At 40.6% G+C, this 27706-nt stretch overlaps 1 protein-coding gene across 10 annotated transcripts in view; it reads left to right on the forward strand.

The window, feature by feature from the left end:
* TSNARE1 (t-SNARE domain containing 1) overlaps nucleotides 1-27706 on the forward strand; it is a 515090-nt gene that overhangs the window by 327048 nt on the left and 160336 nt on the right. For 9 of the 10 annotated variants that reach the window (XM_080380510.1, XM_080380511.1, XM_080380509.1 and 6 more), the window contains one exon: nucleotides 2944-3026. The exons of the other annotated variant lie outside the window; for it this stretch is intronic. In XM_080380510.1, the coding sequence (XP_080236636.1) occupies nucleotides 2944-3026 (83 nt within the window). The remainder of the gene's footprint in view (nucleotides 1-2943; nucleotides 3027-27706) is intronic. 10 annotated transcript variants of the gene reach the window in all.

The following is a 27706-nucleotide window of genomic DNA, read 5'->3' on the forward strand; positions in this document are numbered from 1 at the left end:
CATCACCAAGTATCTTAAAATGTGGAGGTGCCTTCCTACTTAAAGTTGTATTTCATAACCTAAACCACAGTCAAACTTTGTACTTCTAAAATTAACAGGTGTCCCAGAAGGGTATATTCTTAGGTTTTAGCCATTTTTTTTCACCTGATTTTTTATTCTTCTCCCCATCCGAACATGTGTCACAGCTTAGCTATAGGAAAGCTATGGCATGTTGAAACTCTGAGTGGTCAGGATCTCGTTTTCAGTTGGTGCCAACTGGTGGTGTTCCAGTGGCTATTTCTTATGCACTTCCACAGAATGTTTACAAATTTTTTTTAGGCAAAATCAAGCTGGTAAACTATGCATTATGTAGTCAAGCTTAACCATAACTTTTCAACAACTATGCAACGAAGAATTTGTCACTTCGAGTGAGTGACAAGTTATCCTGGCTGATGTATCCTGTGTTAATGCCATATTAACTCTTTTGGTTTCTCTGCCCTGTGCCCTGTTGTTTCCATATGCAGAAAGGCTCGTATACACAGTACTGGAAATTAGAAAGCTGGCAATTATGCAGCACTGTCTTAACCTGCAAACACAAAAAGAAAACACTCCTCTGTCCTACACAGCCAATCCAGCCCATAGATCTACCACCTTTCAGCTATTTCTCAATTCTAACCAGAAAATGTCAAACGTCCCTCTACCGCTACTCTTATAAAATATGTAGAATGACCAATTATTGATTTGTGGCTCAGCCTCAATGTCTGGCTGGAAAGGTGTCAGGGCCAGCTCTGGAGTTTGGACAGCTACTCTTTTTAAACAGACATGTGACAGCAATTGACAGTGACAGCACTTGTGGAGATGTGGTAGTAGGTTTTTCCTTGTAAACTCACCTAGGGACCTCATTATTATCAAGTGACAGGTTGAAATCTGTCTACCATGTTTCACTCACAAGAAACACCTTGTTTCTCAGGCACTCCTGTTTGAGGTGGACCCTGGGTAGACCAAGTCACATGGCAAAAATGCTGCTTAGTGAAGTGTACTCTTGTGCCATGTTTCTGTTCATCATTTTTGGTAGTTCAGCACCACATTTTTCTACTGGTATCAAGAAGAAAAAAATCTTACACTTTCCCAGGAATGCCTTCAGCTCCAGGCAATGCTGGAAGTAAACTCTTCAAGGCTGTCATGCTGATGTGTGCATGTATGCGGTTGGAACTCTTCTAAGGCTCTGTAGAAGAAAATTTAATATTTCTTTATAGACAGAGGTTGAGTTCCTTAGAAACCTTTTGATCTGTCTCTTTCTGCTGAGTCGTGAATGCAAGGAAAGCAATTGGGCAGAAGTCAGCAATGCCAACCGAGGTCCATGGTGTTATGTCTTAATAAAAATGGTTTGAGAATCATTGGATATAGACAGTAAAATTATGCTATATCAATCTATAAAAGTGCCAGCCAGGTAGGTTTTTCTTATGTAGTCCAGCATACATAATCTAAAATAAAAGGAATGGAAGACCATGTCTCCCAGGTGTAATATAAGTATTTTAAGAGGTTCCCAAATGTTAAGCTCAAGTTTGTTTATTGCATGGTTCTATTGATTTGTGGTTTCTTTGCTCTTTTCCTTTGTTTTGAAGTGGCGGTATCAGAAATGCGAAATTGCATTAACAGATGTGCAACACTTCACTGAAAAATGGCAAAACCTGAACACAACCACTTTCCACAGTTTATCTCTAAACCCTCATTTCTCTACCCATCATGAAAGTGGCTAGAATAATTAATGTTTTTTCTTTCAAAAACAAAAGGATACGTTACTTAAAACTTTTGTAGTATGTCTTAATCTAACTCCTAATACCATCAGTTGAAAAATTTGCATTAATTTTATCAAGGATTACAGAAACCCCTGGAACCTTATTCTCAGATTTCTTGCTGTGGTTGAGTTCCTCCTGACCATTTTCATATAATCCATGGTGTATCTACTCAAAAACACACAGAAGCAGACGAAGTGCATACACCCTTCTGTTGTGGCCAGAAATTATTGACTGCATATCTCTTAGGGGACAAGCTGGTCAAGATTTCTAAGATTTCTGCTAGAAACAGAAATCCCTATTTGCAGGTTTTATACCATAGGTGCCGTGCTTTCTAAGCACAGCCCTGGAGTCAAATTTAATACTTGTCTTGGATGAAGTGGAGGGGTGGGGGGTGGGCTGCCAGCTGCAATGTGTAGCTGATTACCTTTCTTTTCTAGTCACATTTTAATTCCTCATGGTTCCTTCAGCTTCCCCCAACATCAGAGCTAGCAATCTCGGCTGAGATACTTTTCCCTTAATTTGAGGTACCAGCAATGTCTATCAATCTGTCAGAGCCAGCTGTACAGACCTCCCTTGAAGCTTGGAAATGTGACCCAGAAGTTTAGGTTGTTATTCATCTAATCTGATCGGCAGCAGGCAACAGTATAGTGGGATGAACTGTCCAATACGGACTTGCTCTCTGTTGACTGTGATAGTGTCCTTGGTCACTTGCTCCAGTACAGACACCTGGGGGTGGTCAATAACCCACATGTGCTCAGATGAACCTTATCCCTGAGCTCTAATAATGAGATCGTTTCAGATACAGTCTGCCATGTCCCGTCTGTAGTTTAACTCTAATCTAGTGAATTTGCCAGTCTTGAGCTGTTTTCCTTTGAATTCCTATCAGTCTTCCCATTGGAGTCTTCCCACTGGCTTCACTGGGAATGGGATGAGCTGCTAAATTCCATCCAATCTGGGGACACACAGAGACCTGTCAGCCATACTGCCTCTGACTGATGGATTAGTTGTTCATCAAAATGGGTGGTGTTCCTATTTCCCTGTAGTACTACAGCTTCTGAAAAAGAGGATGCTCATCTCTTTATTCCCACGAGTAAGTTGCTGTTGGTATAAACTCTTTGTTTTACATTTTTACCCTGTAATTATCTTCTATTATCTTAATTTGCAGATAGTATTGAAGCCAACATTGAGACTGCATCTTCTAATGTAGAATCAGCCAATGAGCAGTTGGCAAAAGCCAGTCAGCACCAAGTAAGTGGGTCTAAAAAACCCTACAGATACATTGAGTAATAGTATTTAAAGACAACACTTGGCGGCTGTGTTGGATTTGTGCTACCTGGAAAGATGATAAAGCATACTCTAAGAGCTAAACTTTTTTCTTATATATATATAGATATAGATATATGATTAAATTACTGTAGCATTGACAGTTTGCATTAGAGTAGTCATTAAGAGATCTGCATATTAAAAAGACATTTCCCAGTAGGAGACTCAACAATTAGCTACTGTTGTTCTTGGAAAGACATCATGAAAAGTGCATCATTTAAGTGTATATGTGCTTCTTATTGGAGTATTTCCCTATAATCAGGCAACAGTGCTTTTCAAAAGCAACTGAGTTGTCAAAAGACATGATATGGTTGGTGAATAATGGCTATGGGAATGGTGCTCAGCACTTTTTAAAGGCAATTTGAGGGTAGGGGTTTTGGTGTTGAGTGTTGGGTTGTTTTCTTTTTTTTCTTTGTCTACGTTGGAGCAAGAATAAAACACACACACACACACACACATATTAATCTTTGTGAAAATAGCTTGACCAGAGAGAACTTTTCAATGGTTAAAATCAGTGCTTTCTAGGGATGAAGGGGCAGGGGAGGGAGAAGTGAACAAAGAAAAAAATTGTTATTGCTTGCACTGGATTGACAGAAGAAGAGCTGTTAGTTTCCTTTTTATCTCAGTTGTGAATTGGTTTGTTGAAGTCTGAAGTGAGTTTCATGTATCTGTCGCCTTGTGACAAGCTGTAGCTGAGTTCTGTGTGAATAGACACAGTGCCTCCTTGTTGTTTCTTGGACACAATGAATTCTGAAGGTCTGGGGCAGGACTTTAGATCAAAGGAGTAAGTGCCACAGACATTTTATTCCACCGAACAGGATTAATACGATTTTTAAATTATCTACAGCTCATTTTCTGGTGAAACCTACTTTGCTGATTGTGGGTAATAGGAACAATTTTTGTAGAACTTTGATACCTAAGTATGGTCTTCACCTCTGTTTTGGTTTTAAAAGTATATCTGTTCAAAACAGTGTGTGTCACCCTGCATGTAATGCCGCATTTGCTTTTAAAATAGCCTGTTGCGTTTTTACTGCATGAAGTCTAAAATGAGACTAGAATAAATTTAATACTTGACAGTAGAGCCTATCACAAAGCTGCAAATGAGCTAATGACAATTTTGGCTAAGAAGGTCAAAGAGTAGTCAGGCAGAAAATGAATGCAGCACAGTGTAAAGGATCTGCTTTCTTCAGCCAGCAGGAGCTGCTGAAATAGCCTGCCCAGTTAGGAGGTCCTTTATTCTTCAAATATGTTGATCAAGATGAAGCTATAGCCAGTCAACCACTGCTAAGGGCATAAATGTGTACTAACTGGTATTCATGGGAAAACACTTTGGAGTCTCCCTTGCCCTTGAAACAAGCCTTTATAGACAAATACCAGAAAAATTCTGCGGCCAAGGAAAATGTGCAACCCAGATGGCCTGTGGAGGACAGGTAGCTACCCTGTATGTTGCTGGATGATGATCCCTAGACAAATGCATGCAACCCCAGCTTGCTATCTGTCACCGCTTTCACAAGGTTCCCTGAGATATGGGCACAAAATGAGGTGAAGTTTTTGTGACTTCGATTGCTGGCCCGCTGTTTGGGCTTTGTCAAATGGCATCTTCTTGGTTATGTGCTGTGATATCTGCTCATCTTACATCAAAGAGGACATTTTCTCCATAATGTGACAGGAAGAGTCCTGATCACGCAGCCCTGAAGGGCTTTTGTAGGAAGCAATGTTGGTGCCACTTGCATACATACGGTTAATGCGGTGCACATATAGGTCACTCTTTCAGCTTGTATGTCTGGTTTTGACTGCTTCAGAAATATCTAGGATGGGTTTGGGAGAATGTTCAGCCAGGTATCTTTGTGGGTGAACTGCTTTCAAGCTGCCATAGTTTTGCATACTTTAAATTTCCTCTCTACTCTTCTTTTCAGAGATCAAAAGCACAGACTGTTTAAAATGTTACTGAGTAGTTTTCCTTCCTTTTTAAACTGCCAATTTATTAATGTATTTGGCTGTTACCTACAGCCTCTAGTACAGCCTGATTGTCCTGTAGATGTGGACTGACTTACATACATTTGTTATTTCTTCCTATTTATACGTATATATGTACGTAAATATGTGTATGTGTATGTGTACATAGTACTTTTATATCGACAAATGTATACGTAAATTGAGAAATCAGAAATGCCAACATCGCTGACACATTCAAGTTTAAGACCTACTGTAGACTTTAATGAACAGAATTCTGTCAGGAATGAAGATTAAATGACTGGTTATTTAACATAATGTTTGCATATAATGCAATGCAGCAATACAACTTGGAGCACCAGTCCCAACTTGTACATTAACATAGCAAAGCATCAGTAAATAACTTTTCTTTAACTAGTACAAAATAAGGCATTTCGTTTCCCTGAAATGATATAAATGTTTAAACAAATGTAAATATCTTCTTGCTGAGGTCTTTCCTCTGCATTTTTTAGGGTTCTCCTTCATCTTGAGATGTGTGTGCGAACAGTAGTGTTTTATTACTTTGTGTGAATTCTCATGTCCCCCATTTAAACTCTTCACCAATCCACAAAGAAAAAAAAACCCAAAAAACTCCAAAAAAACCCAAAACAACCACAACCCAAACAAATAAACAACTTGCCCCTCACAAAACCATACAAGGGTAATAAAGAACATGTGATGGAAACACATGGTAAGTTAGGTCATGGTCACCAGCTTTCCAGCTACACAAGGCTGTGGGGTGGGTCAGTGCAGCCCGCAGCCAGCCCCTGCTCTCAGCCTGGGGAAGGGAGCAATAGGTGGCTGTGCAAATGATTCTGCTTCCCTCCTCTCTTTTCCCGGCCATCGGCCATCTCCTGTCCCATGGGCCTGCACATCTTCCCCCTTTTCAATGCACGTGTACATGGAGGTCACATCATGACATAGGTGTAACTCTTTGCTGGTCACATAGAGGCAAAACAGAAAATGAAAATTCCAGCCATTGTGTTTCTCCATCTTACATGAGGCAGGTTGTCTCAGCAAAAGGGTTGAGTACTGTTGTTACAAGAGGCAGAATCAGACAGGTCAGAAAAACACATATTCTCAGTTTATCATTATGCTCTTGGTCTTCAGATGCCATAGGAGGTCCCTGGGTCCATGCTGGTTACCATCATTGGCAGCCAGCCACATTATTGCCTGTAGTCATTATTGCCTGTAGTCTGTCTTCTCAGCTGTAGGCTTCACCCCCCAACAGTCGCACTTCCCTGCTTCACCATGTAAATTCACTAGGGACTCCGTGTTGGTCAGATATTGCAGAGACCCTGTGGACTATATAGAAAAGTAGCAATACCCATTATGCCTATCCATGATGCAGGAAAAGTTTTTCTTATGTCATATTCACTTTATTTCCATAAATTTTCCCTGCTGTTGTAAATCATCGTATATGTTCTGATTTGAGCGCTGCTTGATTTATACTGGGTGCGAGGTACTTGCTTTATCTGTGCTGCAACAGAGAATGTGGTAGGTGAACTTGTAATTAATCAGGAGCAAAAATGGTTCATCCCATAGGTGTGAAAGGTTTAGTGGGAGCCGTCAGAGCTTTGAAAGCAGTAGTTTTGGTGTTGGGTTTTTTTGTTTGGGTTTTTTTTTTTTTTTTTAATTATTAGTGGATTTTCCCTCTCATTTAAAATTATTATCATTACAGAAGAATTGTTTGTTCTTAAACTTATTTTTACTATAGGTAACAGTTAAGCTGGGCCACTGCATTGTCTGTAGGAACATGCAGCGTCAAAATGCAGATGAAAGCATAAATGTTGGATATTGATACCAAGAGCAGAGGAACAGAGGCCTGTTTCCACATGAAACTGCTCTTGGTCACAGAAACTTGACAGTTTTACTTTACTGCCCTACTTCTCACTAGAAAATTCAAGTTTAAAAACCAACTGAGAGTCAAACAAGTCTGGCAGAGAGAAGCCAGAAGAAGTAATCTCCTGCAGTAAACTTGCTTCAGGGTCTCTTTTTTTCTGTGAGGGTCTCCTATCTCTCAGACCTAAAGCAGAAATAATGACCCTTGCCATCTGATACCAATGGCCCAGATTTGTCTCCTGAAATGTCCCTGGAGAAAATGGTTTTAACATGGGTCAAACTGCTCGCTGGAAGATAGGGATTTATTGGAACAAATGTGAGTGTGTTTGGTGGAGACATGTATGTCTGTGTCTGAACTCCCTTCGTACCAGCCAGGAGGAGGAATTGCTTCCAGCATGCAACTTGTCTCATCTCACAGGAGATGTCTGACATAGATCTGGTGACTGCCTCTCCGGCCATGTCTATTCTCTCCTTTGTGTATTAAAATCCAAATGACAGCAATTACGTCACAAACATTTTCAAGGGAACGTTATTCCTATGCCTATCACCCATCCCTTTATTGGAAAAAAAAAGGGTAGATGTAGACACCTGATGGCCTCAATACCTGCCTTTGAGATTAGCTTAGGTGGGCTGGACATCACAGAGAGGCACTGGCGGCGGTGAGATGAGCAGTTTTACTTTGCTTGGTTTGTTCATAGCTTCCTGCAGATGGATTGAGAGGAAGAAAAAGAAACAAATGCAGACTCTGCGGATACATATTAAACCAGTTACTCTTTTTGACGCGAAGTTTTGGCCTAAATTCAGCTTGGCCGCACTGACTGAAGGACTCTGTGTGCTGACTGTTGAAGCTAATTTGTTTTGGAAGAGCTGCTTGTGTTGCCCTGATTAATGCAGGTTGCTTTGCTTCCCTGTATCCTCTGTGGAAGTCAAGCTAATTTGGATTCACTGGCATCATAAAGGCCAGCAATAGTTCAGTGACCCACTTGCGTAGTCTAAGAACAATGAGGTTTTTTTCCTGCAAAGAAGCAATTCCTGGGTCTAGCTTTCAGCAATACACAGAGGGGCACTTTGAAGGCTGGAGCTTTAAGGAAAAAAGCCTCGTAAATCTGTGACATTTGCAAAGAGATCTTACTGCCTGGGGACCACTAATAAAGGACTGGCTTCCACTTTTGCACAAACATCTCATTGGTATTATTTAAAAAAAAAAAAAAAAAAAAAAGCACAAAAACAAATATTTGAGTTTCTAAAATCACCTTCTCAGAGTCTTTGAAATTTTCTGTCATGCCAGCCTCTTAAAGCAGTCGCTCCTTATAAATACTATGGTAATGAAGATTGTCTTCTCCTCTTCCCTATGGGTATGCCCAAAGATGCTGACAAGCTGCCATTAAGTTGCTTAAAGCTAATAATTTTAAAACTACTGTGTACAGTCAGTTAGCACCATAATATGATGGGATTGCACCCTGACATCTCCTGCCACAGCCACTCAGCATGCTGTGAAGCTGTGGTGGACTGGCGTGGTTGAAATCTCGATGCAAACACAGCTTTGTAACTACTTAATCTCCTAGGACGAGAAGAGGCTAAATGCTCATAAGGCAGATTCATGACCAAGATGTAATGGCGGCCTACTGCGAACTATAAGATTCAGTGTATACAATCAACCTCATGTTTCTGCTGCTTAGCTGTGTCTGTCACCAGTGAGAGTGTGGCTGAGTTTGCTGCTTCTTTGGGTAATTATCACTTGGAAGTTTTATTTGGGGGATTATGAAGCTATTCTTTCTTTTGGCTGTTTCTGCCTGTGAAAGTGATGGGAGCTGAAGTAAAGCTGCAATAGGAGCTCGAAGCTCTGTAAGGACTCCAAGCAAAAGCCATTACTGAAGTGACTGTGTAAAAACATGACTGAGCCTTAATCCCCCTCTTCAGCAGCAAAAGGAAACTTTGCTGCCATCCAGAGTCCTCATGATTCCATGCCATGATCTTCAGTTAGTAAAAGAAGTCCTCCCCAAATTGCCTGAATCTCTCAAACCCCAACCAATTTGCAGTCCCTTTCTACTTTCTGTTTCTCAGCCTGCAGCAACACTTTCACACCAGCTCCATTCTGAAATCTCTGCCTGGGCTTCCCACTAAGAACTGATTTCTTCAACTTCAAAACAATTTCTCCTCCATAGTACTTGTTTTCCTTCTTCTCCTTCCTTCTCCCATTAAGCCATATCTTTTCATTTTCACTCTCAACTCCAATCTCTCAGTCCTCCCCTGTTGATGCATGGCTGTCAGCAACACTGCTGCCTCGAACACTCCGTTCCCTTATAATGATCCTGCTAATTTGCTGGACGAGCTTGCTCAAAACCTTCCACATAGGGATGTTTGCCTGGATCACCTGTCAGATATGCTCCCACATGGTCTGTATTGCTACAGAGCCTTCAAGCAACTCATTGCTGTGTGCCTGCCCCTACTTTCAGGATCCTTTTGGCTTGGCAACCTGCTGTGGCCAGTGAGTGAGGGCAGTGTTTCAAACAATTCAATTTGTTCACCCTTTATGTTCCCTCAACAAACAGGCAGCAACAGCAGCAGCAGCAGGTGGTTGGGATAAAACTTACACTTCCTTTTTTCCTTGCTTCACTTGCTCCCTGTGAAAGACAGGCTGGGGTTTCAGATTTAAAAGTGTTTTATTTTGAAGCAACTTCTGTTTGTGCGTGGGTTTTTACTGTATTGTAATGCAGCCCATTTACAAAACAGCTGCTTACCATAGGAAATGGTGTTCAAGTCAGCGGCAGTCCAAGTGATAAATGAGCTGCATGAATGCAGCAACTTAACCTCAGTGAGGTGTGAGCAATAACATTTATTTAAACCTATCTTTGTTTTCTGTAAATAATAGATCTGTGATCAAATATTTATTGGGTAAGGGATTTTTTTAGAGCTTTGGAAGTCATGAAGGTAGGTGCTCTTGCATGTGAAGGTAAAATCTTTCAGGTTATTTGTGATCACAGCTGAACAGCTCTGCATTTGTACCATCAAAAAGAGAAAGTCGACTCCACCAGGTGGTAGCTTAATCGTTCTTTTGTTATAAACCGTGCCCAGTAGGATTTTAGGAAGGGAAAAAAAAACCCTAACTTTTTTCTATAGTGAGCTCACTTTTTATTTAAGCACAAATCACTCAAGGAGGAAATGGAAAAGGCAAGAGTGGAGGAGAAGGGAAGGATACGACAGAAGGGTTAGGAGCAAATTTAGTTCTGAGGCATTCCTAATGAAGCTGCTTTGGCTGGTGAGATAAGCGGGTAACCTGTAGCCTTTACCAGTTGTTCACCTTGTCATGCAGCACTGGGACTGTATTAAGGCAAGTTGTGGGAATATTGGTTAAATTATTCATGATGGTTTGGATCCAGTGTTTCACAGGCAAGGATTTTGTGTGTGAAAGCCGAACAAGTCTGATCTGTGACAATTCAGAGATGCCAGAAGGAAATCACATATTCTCTTCTGTTTTTCTATTTCATTTGTTTAATAAAATCTCTTTCCAGGGTACAATTTCATTTTGAGGGTCAGAGATTAAAAAGCAATTTTCCCTTGCTGACAGCAGCATAAACTAGTGAGATACATTTCTCTTAATGGCCTCATTTAACAGAGAAGTGAATAGAAATCCTTGGTTACCGAGTGGAAAACCACACTTAGAGTCATCCTTGTGCCCAGTGGCGGCATATGTAATCAATTGCATTGCCCAAAGGTCAAAACTTGGAGAAATGGTATTAAACTTGCCTCTTAATGGGCTAGGAATACCAGGAAGTTAGGAATATTAGCACTGGAAACGTATAGCTAACCTGGATCCATGAAAACCAGGAGCAGAAACTAAGTATCCCAGTTTGAGTCACAGCTGTATAGCCTGAAGAGGTATTATGCTGGGCTGTGAGCTTGTCAGATTTCATCAAGTAGCAAAATGGTCAAGCTTGGTCAGTGTTCATTCTGGAAACCTCTGCTGGAAATCTGCACATGCAGGTAGCAGTGTTTTGTGGTTCACTTTCTGAGTGACTCCTTTCTGGCATGGGGGCACCATCCAAACAGTGCCACCGTTCGTGAGGTATTTCACTGAGTTTTGACAATAAATTTCAGTAAAGATGCCACCTTGGTTTGCAAAGACACAGTGAAACTAATAGTTGAATTCTAGTATGGGGAGTTATATTCTGATTTCTGTGCCTTGATCTTTTATTTGATTGTCATAAGCATCAGTTTATCAGCTCATCTTTATCATAGGGACAGTGCAGGGACCCATAGTCAGTGTAGTGTTATCTCATCTGACTTGGTACTTAAAATTTAGGCAGCTAGTACCACAAGCTCAGCTTCCTTTGGACATACCTCTAGAAGACGGTTCATCCTGCTTCTCTTAGATATAGTGCCTTAGTCTGTGATGAGGAGTGCCCTGTAGGTGAACATCTTGCCTTCATGCTGATAGACAAGTACCTTCAAAAAAGCGCTTAACTACTAGGCAGCTAGGGTTTGATTTCTTTGCCTAAAAATAAATATTTAGTATCCCTTTGTGCTGAGTGAAGAATCCTGCTGTGTTTCTGGCTTCCCCTGCGGAAGTCTGTTGTGCCTCCCAAAATCACAAGTCACCTCTGCCAGCTCTGTTTAAATGTTACAGGGAACCTGGGGCATCTCAAACGGTCTGAAGTAGCTGAGAAAGTAAATTCTTATGCCTTTATTGTGTTTTAATAACTATATTGATCATGAAGGGAAAATTATATGTAGGGAGAAAGAAGTTACAGAAGATTAAATTGCTTTTCTTTCCATTTTGACAGAACCTGAAGCACTTTAATCAAAGGTCTTTTCCATATTCCTGAAAGCAATCACAGGCCTGGTAGGACACATTTGTTGTACAGCTATCAGGTCATGGCCTGGCACTATCAGAAGTGGAGAACAGGAATTGTTAAGTACAACTTATGTTCGAGAGGATAAAAGAGAGTGAATTATACTCTCACTAAATCTGACTTCAGCAACACCCAAAGCTCTTGAAGACATTTTGGAATGAAAAATTAAAAGCATGGAGATCAGTGGGACAAAATGGGTTTTCTCTTTACTTCGAAAAAGTAATTGCATACCTTTCATTCTGAGGATAAAGGATTTCTTTAGACAAAAGTGATGACAAAGGCTTGACTTCCTGGTCTTCAGAGAAACATTTTCTACAATTCTATCACAGAAGGATTGTCCTTATTTGGAAGATTATAGGAAAAGAGCTGCCGCTGCTAGGCCATAGCTTGTTTTTGCGTGGTCAGCTCTGCTGTCTCTTCAGTTTGTTCTACATCACGGTTATGAGTTCAGGCTGGGCAGCTCAGCCCAGTCTTTGGCAGTATTCAGCCATTCCTGTATTCCTGACTGAGTTGATGTGTATGTGCATTTCTGTGAGTGATAGGCTTCCTCATCATGTTCTCACACGCAGTATGGTGACCAAGCATAGCTCTCACTGGCTTTTTAAATCAGATGGCACAGTGAGTGGATGTAGGCCTCAGAAAATCTGTTTTTAATGTCTAGACCTGTTCCACAATAATATGACATGTATCAGTGCTTCCCTTAACAGCTAAAGGAGTAAGCTTGGCTGGGTTTAGTTTGAAGTAAAGACACGGAGTAAGCTTGGCTGGGTTTAGTTTGAAGTAAAGACACCTGTCTGCTCTGCAGGGACCTATATCTGATTTGAGTGTCTAAATTCCCATTTGTGTCTGGTGGATACAGATGGTACAATTCAGTTGCACTAAACAAGCATCTAGGGCCATTTGAGATGCACTTGGGAATCCTAAATAGACATGTAAGGCTGACAGATATGAGTAGTTCCTGCTACAGGAAACCTGTGGGCTCCTGGGCTTGCAGCTGGAGGTCATCTCAAATGGCACTGGATACTTGTGTGTGGCCAACTCAATGCAGTCAATAGAGACTGGGAGAAGATTCAGCTGGCCTCCCAGTGAATGTGTACTTTGGAGCTATGTGATTCACTCCCATGTCTTTATGGGGGTAGTTGAGTGGTTCTACCATGACTAAAATAAAAGCTTAGACATTAAAGTGTATGCTAAGGGCTCTTTCTGAAATCTCTGCACGCTTTTCCTGCTTGCTTCTGAGCCCTGGGTGTGAAAATAATGAAAAGGCTTTTTTCGCTGTCTGGGTGCCAGGTTGCAGAGTGATGATGCCTTAAAATGTAGTGAGGAAACAACTCACACTCAGTCTGGCTCTCTGAGCTCACCTGCGAACCAGTTCTGTGCACACCTGTCTGCAATGAGGGGCTGCCCAAAGCCTCCCAATGAGGGGCTGCCCAAAGCCCCCCACAGCTTAAATCCTGATCTGGGAAGAAGAGAGCTCCTCAGGTGAGCGTGGAGGGAGTAAGCAGCTCGGTGGAGTGTGAGCTGGCTGCAAAGGGGCTTTGCTGCACGTAGGCATGTTCCAGGGTGGAACTTGGGTGGGTAAGGGATTATGTATCATCAGCACCTGTATATACAATAAAAGATCTCACATGAGATCTGTGCCTTCATATGTCACAGAATATGTGTGGATGTGTAGCATGTCCAGTATGGATACATGCAGCTGAAGTGGTTTAGATACAGACTTGGTGGTAAGTGGGGGAAAAAGCTTGGGTGGAAAGTTGGCAGAACTGTCAGGTTTAAAGGGATGGAACTGGCTGTGTCAAGCACAGGGCAGCCCATGGCCTCTTCCCACAGAAGATTTGTGTCAATTCCTGGACAGAAACACCCAGTACATAGTTATATGCTAATAGTTGTACAGAAGTTTGAGGGGAAAAAATAATGCTAAATATTATTCATCATATTTTTATTGGACTCTTAACATCAAGCGTGCCAGTTCTTTTAATTATGCTTGATAGTTAGAAAGCATCAGGAGAACTAATTTTACCTCTTGGCTGTTGATCATAATATAGTAAACATTAGTTACTAATTAGAGAAACTTACAGTGAAAATCCTACAATTGACTTTTAAAAAAAAAAAAACAAAACAAACTGGGACATAACAAGCTAAAAATCAGTGACTTAGACATATTTGTAAATCTTGTCTAACATAAAGCAGATATTTTGGACACAGATTGTCTGACACAGAGACAGCTTGCTGTAGATTTTTTTTATCTAACAGAAGAGCAAAGTTGGAGCTGTAGACTCCCTGTGGACCCTCTGGTCAACAAAAGACTGGCAGCTACAGAGAGAGATATATCCAAATCTTTGTAGACTGTTAAAACAGAGGAAGCTTGAAAACATTCAGATGGGCCTTGCACTTGTTTTGTAGGAAGTTAATATTTAATTGGGTTTGGTGCAGTTGCTTCCTTTTTTGCAATTCATTCAGGCAAAGAGAGGGATATATGTAGAACCTATTGAATTAGGCTATGAAACTTATGAAGAACCAGAAACATACGTGGCCGAAAGAGACATAGGTCATACATATTCATTAGGCCCTAGTGCTTTTGTGACAGTTAAGCTTTTTTGCTACAGGATAAAATAATTTCATGGACCTCTTATATTTTTTCCCTAGAAACGGTACTGTCCAATGTGTCCCACAAATACTCCTAGGTAGTCATAAATGCAGGCAGTCCTGCCAAGTAAACCAGTTATTAATTCTCTCTTAGTAGGCTCTACAATAGTGTCTTTATCATTACTGTTGTTTGTATTTCTTGATAGACAAATCATTAGCTAACACATTCTGTAGGCTTACTTCTATATTACAATTAACACTGATGTAATGAAAACTTACATCAGTGATCTCAGTGCAATTCAACTAATCTAAAAATGTAGGAGATTGTGGTTGCACTTGATAAGTCTTATTATCGTTCTTGGTAAATGGGGAGAAGCTTCTTTCAGACATTCGTCAAAATGAAAATCTTCTCCTGAATATGGAAAGTACCATTTGCCTGGTTCTGCTCAGACTTCTAGCAGCATGAGTCTTCTGATGTCTATAAAGATTGTTTTGGTGTATGCAGAAAATCTAACCCTGGGCTAGTTTTAGCCTCTAAAGTTGATGCTCAGGTAGTGTAAATGTGTGCGGTTTTCTGGAATTAAGATTTTAACACCTTTTTTGCTAAAATTACAACCTAGTACAACCAGTTGTCATGGCTTGTCTTCTTGTTGATGGTCCTACAGAGGCCATCAGTAATTAACATCGGCACCAGCATATCTTTTTCTGTGTTCCTGTGTACTGTATCTAACTAATTTTTTGTCAACATCAGGAAACCACATGCATTTCATTAAATTATTTCTAGGTTCTGGTGAAAGTCCATCATCAAACTCTCTCCAAGCATGTGCTCGAAAGACAAAGCAATCCCTTTAGTGCATAGTGTGCAACATGTAAAGACATTTTTATCCACAAAAAGTGCAAGGAGAAACAAAGCTCCTGAATGCTTGTCCTGAGTTCACAAGTACGATGACAAGGAAAGCACTTCTCCTTCAGTGCGCTGCTGCCGGGGGCTTCTTGTTGTGTTGGTAAAACATAGAGAATTCATGTTCCGGTACTGTGACCCCACACACGCAGGCAAGGAAAGTGCTTTGTTACACATGAGTGCCTCTGAAGACAACTGTGATGTCTCTGCCAGCTGGGATGAAAGCGTTAAGAGCTAGGAGTACCACAGATTGGTTTTGTCTTCCTCCTCCCTTCCTCAGTCTTTGAAAGGTGTTCGTGCCAAAGTACTCAGCACCACAAACACGAGGTCTCCAAGTTTAAGAAGCAAACGCTAGATGCCCACCACCAGGTGAACATTCTCATATTCTACTGGTACAAACATCAAAGTTCTCTTTGGTCCAATAGAAGCTCATCCTGGAGGGCCCAGTGGAACAGAAAAGGCCAACAAAAAATGCAGAGTGCCTTGAGTAGACTTTGGGGAGGCTGATGGGTTACTGGTGCTTGTGCAGGGAGACAGTTTTAATGCCGGGCTGTACTACTGCTGTCCAGATACCTTCCTGGACTGGTACTGGGTTGACTTGTGGAGCAGATTGTGATTAAGATCTTCTGTGAAATGATTTTAGAAGACCAGGAAACATCTAAAGGAACCAGGTCCTCTTCATAAACCACAACTTGATTATTACATTTTTTAAGGTGACTGTTTAGAAGAAACAATTTATACAGTGGGTCAAAGATTAATAGCAGTTTTTATGTCACAATCAATACTGCAGTAGCTCCTTTTTTAGTGGGTCCATCTTGTGTATATTCTCCATAGCTTGCTTTTTCTCCCTAGTGAGTGACAATGTATCATTCTTTTTTTTATTTTTATAGGAACAGTGCTGTCCGTTTATGAGAAACAATTCTTGCATTCGTTCTTTTTACTGTAAAGACTTTTTTCTTACACAGATCTGAAACATATAAGAAAAAAATAAACTCTGTTTGTATTTCTTTACTCTTTAGAGTCTGTCCCAGAGGGCATTACTCTGCTCCTGAAACATTTTTTTAAGTAGTTTAAAGAAGAGGAAATAATCTGTAACTTCAGGCTTTCACTGATATCAAAGGCACACTTCTCATTGCCATTAATGGAAGTAGAATAGAGCTCGATTCACTATGCAGGTCATATTTGCTGATTTAATACAGGTGAGTTTATTTTCTTCTAAGCAAAGTAATCTTAAATTCTACTCATAATCTCCCTTTCCCTGACTGTCTTCCCAGTTGTCTCTTTAAAAGAGAAAGGGTATATTATTGAATGTTTAGCAGTATAAGGATGTAATAACAACTGATCTCAGCTATCACACTTATATAACAAAATATGCCATGATCATATTTTTCTTCAAGTTCCTCTTTCTTTGACCTAAAAGGAATATAAATGCCATATATTCATATAACTGAATATACCTTGCTTAATTCTTTATTATTACTGGGAAAGCACGCAATGCATACATCCCCAAGACTCTGAAACGAAAAACGAAATGAGACCCTCCTGCCTTTATTTATAAATCCCATCTTTCCAAGGCATTCTGTGATCTTGATGTTATGTGGGCTGAACCATTGTCTGAAGGTGCCTGCTTCACTCTGTTGCTTTTAGAGGGAGTGTGGAACAGCTGGCTTCCTATTCTGAGCTCCTGAATTAGACATCTGAAGTTCAATAGCATAGGTCTGAAGACAAATGTTTCAGAGAAATATGTAAGAAACCGTCAAGTAGACAGAAGTGTAGTACCATGAAGTTCCTTCTAGTTACTTTAATTTCAGGTTCAAAGACTCAAGTTTCTTTTTTTTTTTTTTTTTTTTTTTTTTCCCCCAGTTCTTCTTCAGTAATATTGTTGGACGTGCAACCATGCAGCTATGGACATGAAACAAAATCTCTGCTTGCTTCTTGTTCTAAATCAACTCAACACTATCCTGTCCAATAATACAGTGCATAATAAGTATTTTTTGTTATTTTGAATCAACTTTCTGCTCCAGAATACCCTTTTCTTTTGTGTTAAAACTTTTTTTTCTATTTTATTTTATATATTTATCTGTGTAATCTAACCTCAGGGATTGAGATCCTGCTGATGTTGAGCAATGTTTCTCCGTGTCTGTGCAAGATTTAAATATATCTGAAACTAGTGAAGAAACAATTGAAGTTAGTTTTTGCTCACTATTTGCGTGGCTTAGTTACCCATGTTATAGTTGTGTAAAACACAAACCTGAACATCGTAACTGGTCTCTTGCTGCTTGGCAAATAGCTGCATGTCAGCTCTGAGTAGAATCACCAACATCCGCTGAGCTTTCAGCGATGCAGGATGACACATCTTAGCCATGTTTCCTTACATCTTAACCAAAAGAAAATCCAAGTACTCTGTATCTTTGGCACAAGCGAAGAACATGAAGATAGAATTCACTATAGCTCAGTTGATGCATGGAATAGGAGTCATCTCAACTAACTTTGGGTGTATCCAATTTAGGAATGCATCACTGGCTGTGTTGTCTAGATACCCTGCATATTCACTACCGGTCTAGGAAGCATTATGATTCATGTACAAGTCTATTCGAGAATGGGATCAATGATGTGATCGACTCCCACTGACTTTGAGGTCTGTTACAGTCTCAAACCTGGCCTGTGCCACATTACTCAACTCTGTGTGGATGCGTCATATACCACAGGGCATCCCATAGCCACGTGCTTGTGTTTATGTAGCTGGATTATGATCCACACTTGGTTGGACAGATCCCATTGCAGGGCAGTTTATTGTGCCACGTTATTGTTTGAGTCTGAGTTCTTACTTCAGTGATGGGTGGTGTCTGGGTTGAGATCATGTGCTTTAGGTTCCTTAAAAATATTTTTTAATGTGACTTTGGTGTGAGTCTTTATTACATTAGACTAGGAAAATTTAATGTGCTGTCTGGTGTTGGGCACTCACTGTGAGGCACGGGTCAGTTACTGAGAGTTTACAGGAAAGCAGTAGGAGTGATCTGAAAGCTTGCCAGCCTGACTGTAGAGGAGAGATTACAAAAAGAGTTGGTTAAGCTAAAAAAGGAAAAGATGGAGGTGAAGATAACAGTCTCTTGGTACATAAGTTGGCTGCAAAGAAGAAAACAGTAATAATTGCTTTTTTGTTTATTACAGATGGGAAGAACAAGAAGTAATAGTCTTAAACTGCAGTAAGAAAGAATCAGGGTAGATATTAAAAAAAGCTGTCTAATGATAAGGAGACTGAAACACTTTCTGGGGAGATTTTGAGAGTCTCCAGCACTGGATATCTGTTACAGTATCTCGTGAAACATATTTCAGGAATGGTGTTTCTATAATTGCTTTTACTGTTGCCTGTCAGATCATGCTGCAAGGTGCAATGTAAACAGGACATGTTCATATTGTATCACAAGCCATCATTATCTAATCAGAAAATGTTGCAGCTATGAATCATTCGTTGATTTTCATTCTCATCCTCTCGTCCTCCCTTGCCTCCTCCCCTCAAAAAAGTTGTGTTCCTGTTAGGCACTTGCTTTAGGGACCAAAATCACTGATTTAATTTGACAGAGGTGATGAGACTCAGCATTTTCTGTCAACTTTAGTTAGAGCAGCTGTTGGGTACAAAACCTGTAAATCATTTTATTTTATCCAAATATTTTCTACCTGGCTTCCAGGTCTCCTGGACCTGGTTTGCAAGCACTGCTTATTCTCCAAATTATTTCCACAGGAGAGGAGTCAATAAAATTATAACGTTTGTCCTCGGTAGTCCTTTGGATAAGGTAGTTAAGCCACACAGACATGAAAGGTGAGGTGTGTGGGAGCTGGGTTGGCATTGCACTTGCCTTCAAGAGTAACAGATAATCATCACATTTCACTTTAACAGACTTGGGTTTCTGAGTCCTGGTTATGTTTGATTCGCATCAGGCTGGAAATAAGGAGGATTTATTGGAAGAGGGGAAAATTAATGTTCTGGTAGAATTCAGCAGGGAATGCATGTACCCTGCTGAGTAAAATAAGGCCAGAGGCTGTCCTGTGGATCCAAGGCCTGGTCATGTCCCCAGGGTTAAATTATGGAATCATAGAATTGTAGAATAGTTTGGGTTGGAGGAGACCTTTAAAGGTCATCTCATCCACCCCCTTTGCAAAGAGCAGAGACATCTCCCATGCAGGAAGAAGGTGACAGCATCCAAACTGTCCGTTAGGCATGATCACTGGGATGTGCTGTGCTGAACCTGGGTCATTCTTTGGGATAATAGGACAAAGCTGCATCAAAAAGCATGTATGGGTGATGGAAAGCCAGCATTTGTCATGCTGGCCATGCCTCATCCCTTTTTCAGTTATGAGTATAGAGGTAGCTGCTTTGTGCCAAAGTTTCTGCAGGAGCCTGAGTGCACTGACACTATCTGCCTATCTTTCCCTTGCTCCAGGGGTCTGGGTGACCAATGATGCACACTGCTCTGTATCCTTGTATTACGCTGCTGTGAGAAAGAGCTGTGGGATGGCTTCGTGGGAGCAGCACTCCTTTGCTTGGGAGATAAAATGAAGCTCAGTCCCTTGCTCTTGGTCTTTCCCTGAACCATGTCATAGGTCTGCTCTGCCTGGCCATATAACATGCGGAACCTGACCCAACTCACCGGTTTGACTTTCTGGCTTGGCTTTGGATCTGCCTTATTTCTACAGATGAGATTAAAGTTCACTGAACCTTTAGCTGACCCTGATTACTGTCACTAGACCTGCCCTACTCTTGCTTGAGTGCTGTGGGACTGAGCCCTCGCCAGTGAGGGTGCTGCCCCAGCTCACCTTGATGGCACTCTCTCTTCTGGCTTGCCCAGAAGAGTATCTTGCAGGTCTCTATTAAAACAAAAATTCTCCTAGGGAAGCATAAACTTCATTAGCCTTGGAATGATTTTTATGGAAGTTGAGTCCAGCGTTCATAGGGATGCAGATATATCAGTGCAGTTCATCAGCTCTGGCAGCTGTGCTGGGAGTCACAAGATACCTAAATTTTATTCTTGATGGTCCAGTCAGAGATTAACTTTGTGTGCTCCTTGGGGTCTTGTTTGATTCAGTGCATATTTTTTTTCCTGGTTTACTTTTTGAGATGTATTTATAAACAGAATAAACAAGTTTTGTACCCATAGGTTTTGAAATAGTTGCAGTGTGGTCAGTAAGGATATTGCAAAGTTGTTTTACTACTAGCGTTACTTTTTCATGGCCTTAAAGGAATTCTTGATTTAATAAGACAGGGTTTTTTTTCAGTGCTAGAAGAGATAACAGAGACAGCATGAAGAGGTGACTGAGACACTACTTGGACCCTTAAGCTGTGATAGAAACTAATCCCAAATAATGCATTGGGAACGAATTTTTTCCACTGTGATCATAAAGTTGATAGTTATTAATTGATTATGAGCCCCTATAAATGGCAACTAGAGTTCATTTTTTAGGAATAGGTAGGCTGGAGGACTGAGGAGGCAAGGGATAACATTTTTATACCTACCTGGAAACTCATTTTAGAGAGACAAAGAATGCTGAATATAGGTACTGCTTGCATAAAACCAAATTGTGTTGGCAGGGAGGACATTAATTTCTGGGTATTGCACTTAGAGAATGTTTAAACATAGCAGAGGATCAGCAGCATGAAATAAAGTAAGACCTGAAAGTCCAAGGATTTGGAAATGAGAGCAGCATCCCCAAGACCAGGCAGCAGATGATCTGACCACAGTGCAATATAAAGCAGCAGAAGGAGGTGAGAGGCGAATTCTAGCAGATCAAGGCCTACTTCTTTTTAATTTACATTTCTCTTTAATTACTTGGAGTATTTTCCACCATGTGGCAAAAGAGCCACAAAGTCAGATTCTGCTCTTGGTGTCATTGTCATGAATCCAGAGAATCGTCACAGAATTAGGCCAGAAGTAATCTGGTATAAAGAGAGCAGTATGTCCCGCACTCTGACAATGCTGTTCTGGACCAGGCGAGGGATGCTTTCTGCTTTCTCACCCCCAAAACTGTTGCCTTGCTGAACCGAACTGTAGTGAAATGCCTGCAGTGTCTGCTGGCTATGGCACGCTGTGTTGCACAGCAGCCTGCTGCATCAATAACCATTACCATATACGCCCAGTGGCTACCAGGAATTAGATCACTTCTGCAACATGTATTCCCAGTCTTCTTCAGCAGCATTGCTTTCAGTGACAGGCAGCGTGGGTATTGTTTTATTGCTTTTCTCTGGCCTCCCTTGCATTTTAGCATCCAAAGCTTATTAGGATTGAACAATAGAAAGAGGTTATTGAATGACTCTTTGCAAGCAGATTATAAAATTCTGGTGTACATGTTTTGTTTGTAGAAATGGATAAAATATTGGCCACCATGTAACCATCCACAGATGGCTCTTGAGTGAGAAACCAGCTTAAACTGGTATGGCAAAGCTTTGCCTCATGACTGGGGTTTTTCTGGTTCGTCTTCTAAATACAGTTCCAATGCCAAAGGAACAGGTAAGGAGTCAGCAGCCTTTCCTCATAATAAATCCAGAAGGCAAAAAAAAAAATAAATTACTTCAGATGTACTGCTGGAGAGCAGTAAAAGAAGGACTCATCTCCAGAAGGTGGAAGATGTATTTTTGACTTTATGATCTGTGAACCTTTGTCTTCCCACCTACTGTTTTAATAATGTAGCCAATCTTCTTTCCCTTTGCATTGGTCACTTCCACCTTAATGGACCTACAATTGGACATTGTAGGTAGGGATTGTCAAAGACATGCTGCAGTCATGTCACTTCCTCTCTTACTTGTTACTAGAAGGAGAGGAGGACCAAAGAGCAAAACCCTTGAAGCATCAATTCTTACTGAGCCTAGATTCATCCAACTGAGAGCCAAGATACCCACAGATTCCTTGGCATCACCAACTTCTTACATGGCTGAACCTACCAGTAGCAGGGTTAAAGATGGGGAGGGATATGTCAGGGGTAGAGCAGCATCAGGAAACAACCAAAGTAGCTGTACAGCCTGCAAAGTCTGGATGACTTTGATTGTAACTATGCAACAGACAACAACATGATGTAGAAGTGCTTCCACACAAGGGCCCAAAGCACCCTAACCTCTGTGGCACAGTGCTTGCTGCAGGTTCATTAAGTCTGCCAACACAACAGGTAAATTTGCTTGCAGTGAAGTTGTACCCTGCTGCAGCTGAGCTGGCGCTGGCCTCATGCCTTGCTAACAAAATGTACCAGTACTTGAAAGCACATCAAATGTCAACCTGGTAAAAGCTGCAGATCAATTAAGCTCTGCTGAATCGAGCTGTGGTGGCATAATACGTTACCATTCCCAGTGTAGATGTCTCCACTGGCAGTGACTGCTAGCAGAGCAGAGTCTACGGGAGGAAATGGATAAATGGATATCTACGCCCAAAAGGCGGCAAGTGGTGGGAAGTTCATACTGCTCCTGTGTTGCTGTGGGTTGTCCACACTGGATGCGACTGGCAGTCAAGATACAGCACTTCTAACCAAAAGCAGTACGTACATTCATTGCATTTTTCTCAGTTTCCTTGTAATCACCGAAAATACTTAATTTCAATCTTCCTGAAAGTTTGTGAAAAGGAAAAAAAAAAACAACCAAAAATAAGGCTTAATCAGTTATTATTGTGTTGAGTTTATTGCCTAGATGCATTCAAAAGGCATCCAGACAATATATCGTTTTCTTAACGTATCTGTCACTTAGGACTAAAGCTTAGAATAAGCACTGGGCCACCTTATACACTTTGGATTTGAGAACGGTAAAGGCATTAGTTACCTCCCATGAATATGCATGTGTATGCTCTGTTTGTCTTCCAGCCAGCTGAGGCAGACTGTGTTGCAAAGCTCATCACCCATCCCACCAACATCTGAGAAACCTCCAGGTCACCTCAAGCTGGGAATGGTTCAGCAGTACCCAAGTATATTAGCTGATATAATTCTCTTTTCATTTTAGCTAGTTGGATTTGATTTTTTTTCCATGGTTCAGAGAAAAAAGATGAGAATTTTATATACTGCCTGTGAAAATTATTCTTCATTCCTCTCTGGCAGCCTGATCAATTGCTTGAATGGCTTTTTGAGAGTATTTTTTGTAAAGCATTAAATATTCCCTGCCATGATGTTAGTCTAATACTACTTGGTGTGACTTCACTAACTGATAAAACAAATGTCCCTTTTTTTTTTTAAGACTTTTTTATTATTATTTATAGACAATTAACCTGTCTTCCACAGGCCATATTTTCTTCTAGTCTTTTCCTAAGACTTCCATCTGTAGTGGAACCTGTTTGCTAAGTGTGGATGGTCCCCTCCAAACTCACTTTCTGGCATACAAAGCAAGTCAGTCTGTGGCCCTTTGATGCTCAAAACCAAAGCAGACGACAGAAGCAAGTCCATCATGCCAGTTTTATATGAAGGCAGCAAATTCAGGAAGAACAGCGTCGTGGCATGGGACACTGTCCTGCCACATACATTGTGTGAAACAGGATTGGTTGTTGATACGCAGACATGGCCAAATTAAGGCAGTGTGGTAGATGATCTTCCCCAAATCCAAAACCACTGATCCACACAACTATTGAATCCCGTTGTATTTCTTGCATTGCCACTATCGTTGTAAGTCAAGATCTGTTTCCTGAAAGGTTTAGCCATCCCTATCATCTCCAGGATAGGGGAGGAGAGCATGGCTAACACTAGTAGCTCTTCATTTCAGCAGATCTTTGCCTCTGCTCAGCTGTCAACACTTTCAGGTTGCCTTAAATTAACAAATATATTCAATTCCTATATGAAATTCTCTTTTCTGGACAAATGCATTAACATCCAGTGAGATTCATGTGTACACAATCCATGATTAGAGTATGCCCTGTGGGGAAGATGTCTTCGTGACCTCAGCTGTTGAGTATCCGGTACCCAGAAGCACTGACTATGAGGTAGCCCTTGTAATTCTTGTTCTGTTTGCACAGCAGCAGATGCTGCTCTTGACAACAAGCCAATCTTCTGCTGAAGCTCACTCCTGTTTGTTTGGTGTATTGTTTGGTTTGTTTTTTTTTTTCTCCTCCGTAGCATTCTCCATCAGAGCACATCAGTGGTTCATTGAAAATTTTTCATTCCCAGGTCTGTGGGGTCTCTTGGGTTTAACTTATACATAGCTTGCTTTCTCAATTTCTCACTTTACTTCCTTTCATTCTTTTTCTCTTTCCTTTTCCCCAGCCAAACAGAAAATTGCTTTTCAGGGTGAAAAGCTGCCTTCCTTTTGTGCTTTTACTCTCAAATCTACCTCAAACTGAGGAATGAACATGATGAATCAATTGTAAAATGTGTCTTTTTGAAGCACTTGGGCAGAAAGAAGTTCCTTGATATAATTTCATCACTTAAGCTTTTTTTCTCACATTCACAATCAACATTTCACATTCTTTCTTTTGTGAAGTTCTACAGATGTTTACCCCATATCCAGGGAGAGTTGAGAGGTGGTAATACAAAATTCAGTATGTTTCACCTTTGAAATCCCAGTTTTACTTTTACAGGAAAGGACAATTTGGGAGCTTCCAGTCCTCCATACAGCCATGAAGAATTAAGGATGTCCTTTACTAAACAACGTCCAGAGTGCCAAACTGAATTAGAAATGGGGGAAGTGCTTTTTATATATGTTGGGTGTTTTCTTGGTCTTGGTGAACAAAGGATTCATCAAGGCTGAATTATTCCCTCTGCTTGCACAGTTGCTTTATTTTTTCATAGTCCAAAATTCAGCAATGGGCTTTGCAAATCATGCAACACAATAATCTACATTTCCCCCTGACACTTTTCTGAGTGTTTCACTGAGCAAAACAGGCAGCTGCCTCCTCTTCCTCAGGCCAGGTGTCCGCTGCCCCTTCAGCCCACCAACACTAATCCTTATCATGGCCATGATTCACCGGCAAGAGTTTGGCTTTTTGAGGCTTGTTTTTAAGCCTCAGCAAATATTCCTTCCTCTTCCTGGCGAGAGGGACATACCTCCTTTTCTTCAAAAACAGGAAAACATAAAAATTTCAGGGTTTTCTGGCAGACCAAACACAAGCCTGTTTTGGCACTCTCTAAAATTTTTCTTCTGCTTGCTTTGCAGCCTCCAAACAGAAGAACACTGATGATGTGTGGTATTTCTTTCCCTAAATGAAGAAATCTGGCCTTGTGACATATTCTACCTATACCCATATTCTGCACTTCTAAATCCTTTAGCCCAAATTATGAAAAGCGTAGAAGACCTAATTACTGCTGGATTAAGTGGGACAGAAAGACTGTACTACCAGCGCAAAGCTTGATGTTATATCTAGTATGCTAAAGGATGGTACTTCAGGGGAAAGAGCCTTTAGGTAAAGCAACTTGAAACATAGTTTCTTTAATTGCGTTATTCAGGCTCTTAATACAATTGAAACAATTCCTCCTTTCTCTTTTATCCTGCAGCTCCTTTATTTTCTCGCACAAATTCCGTATTTGTATCTGCCTGTGCTTATTTGCATTTACAATCATATCTAAAAAACAAAGTCTGACAATTTCCAGCTGAACTCACCTCCCAACAGAGAATGGTCCAGAAATGGCAAGCTTCAAAAAATTTCCTTCTCTTTGTTTGAAGAGGTGTTTGCCCTTGTGTGTCCAGATCTAGTGACCAAGCCAAACTACAGATGGTTTCTATGGTTATATTTAGAGCTGGACAAAGGTAAATTTTGGTCTCTGGTTTCCCAGTTTCAGTCTGGAATACATCCAAATAACAAGGATACTTTGTTCATTTGCTTTGTTTTGCTCCTTTTTTGCCCTGTTGATAGTGGATTCTTGGAAGAAAGGGTGACTGAAGAAAGAGGAGGAGGAGGTTTAAGTTACTGTTTCACTGTGACAAATTTATTTCCAGCATCTTCCACAGTAAAGATGGACTAAGTGCTGAAATCAGTGCTTACTCCAACAGTATCTTCAGGGCAGCGAGAACAGAACTTCATCTATTGTGACTATCAACAACCACCTCCCCAAAGTCCTTACACTCTTAATCTGATGCACCCCAAAATTAAATTATAAGGAACTATCTCATTAAAGACTACACTGGGCCTTAACAACTCTAAACTCCCCTGAAGGCAGCATTCTTGCAAATGTCATTCTGTTGATCAGATTTTTATAAATTTGTACAGTCATGACATTATGTATTTTCCCTGCTGTGTTTCTGAGAACTGTAAATTCAGTCATTGCTTTTTTCCTCTTTAAAAGTAGAGTGCTGGTTTTCTGTCAAGGCTCCTTAAATCTATGTGGCTTTGTCCCCCCAGCCTCACATACAGTATTTGGATGTTTCTATTATATGCTAACATTAATGCAAAATAGGAAAATAACCTTGAACGAAAATTTAAACCAGTATGCTCTTCCACAATAGTTATAAGGGTAGGGTGGAAAGGGAATGTTTGAGCTATTGCAAAATGTTTAAAGGAGAAAGAGATCGTTCCAAGTAACATGTAAATGTATCATACATAATTTTTCAACTTTATATCACACCAGCCTGACAATTACATATAAAGGTATAGATATATTTCCTTTAACACTCCTTATAACTGTGTAAGTATGAAGTAATCTGAAGGAAGTCACTGTCTCTTGTAAATTTTTTTTCTCAGTCATCCTGTACTGGGGTATCAATAGCTCTTCTTTATCCAGAGTGGGTGATGTTTTCTAAGGCCATGAACAGCTGTAAGGAGAGAAGTTTCTTCTTTTATTCCAGCCACTGTGATGGGGCACATAACAAACTACTGGAGCACATCAGCATATTGGTGGCTTTCGTTCTGAGAGCAGGACAAAAGAAAATACTGTTTCTCCCACCACAGAGTCAAAAAACTGGCCTACAAAGGTGGGGTTCCTGTAAGCTTATTTTTCTGTAGAGAAGGAATGGGATTAACCTGGTCAGAAGCAGACCTACTCAAGTAGGTGTCTCAATCTGAAATAGCTACCTATTCTTGTTTTTTAATTAAGGAACAGAAATAGGTACACTTACAGCACAGTTTGTACGAAATTAGTGAAACAAAACATGTAAGGGATACGTATTTGAAACAAAACTGATATTAGTGACACATTTTCAGTCGTACTCACTGTCTCATAGATTTTGCTCACACTCACGCATCCGCATATCATAATTTATATAACCATAATACCATAATCACTGAGATATGTGCATCAGGTAGTGTGGCCAGGATGACTTCTGTGGGCCAGGACAAACAGCACTACCTCGAATCCTTGCTATGTCTCATATTCCTCTACAAAATAATGTTCAGACTGCCTTTTTTGATATAAAGACACATCAGCCAGTCTTTATCACTTTAACTATTATCCATTGTGTCCATGATTATCAATGTGTGCCATTTCTGTAATCCTTCCTCTAATGTTTGCTGTGGTACTTCCAATCACAGAAATTTCCAGTC

The sequence above is a fragment of the Falco punctatus genome, assembly GCF_963210335.1.
Source record: "Falco punctatus genome assembly, chromosome: 3".
In the NCBI taxonomy this organism is placed as follows: Eukaryota; Metazoa; Chordata; class Aves; order Falconiformes; family Falconidae; genus Falco; species Falco punctatus.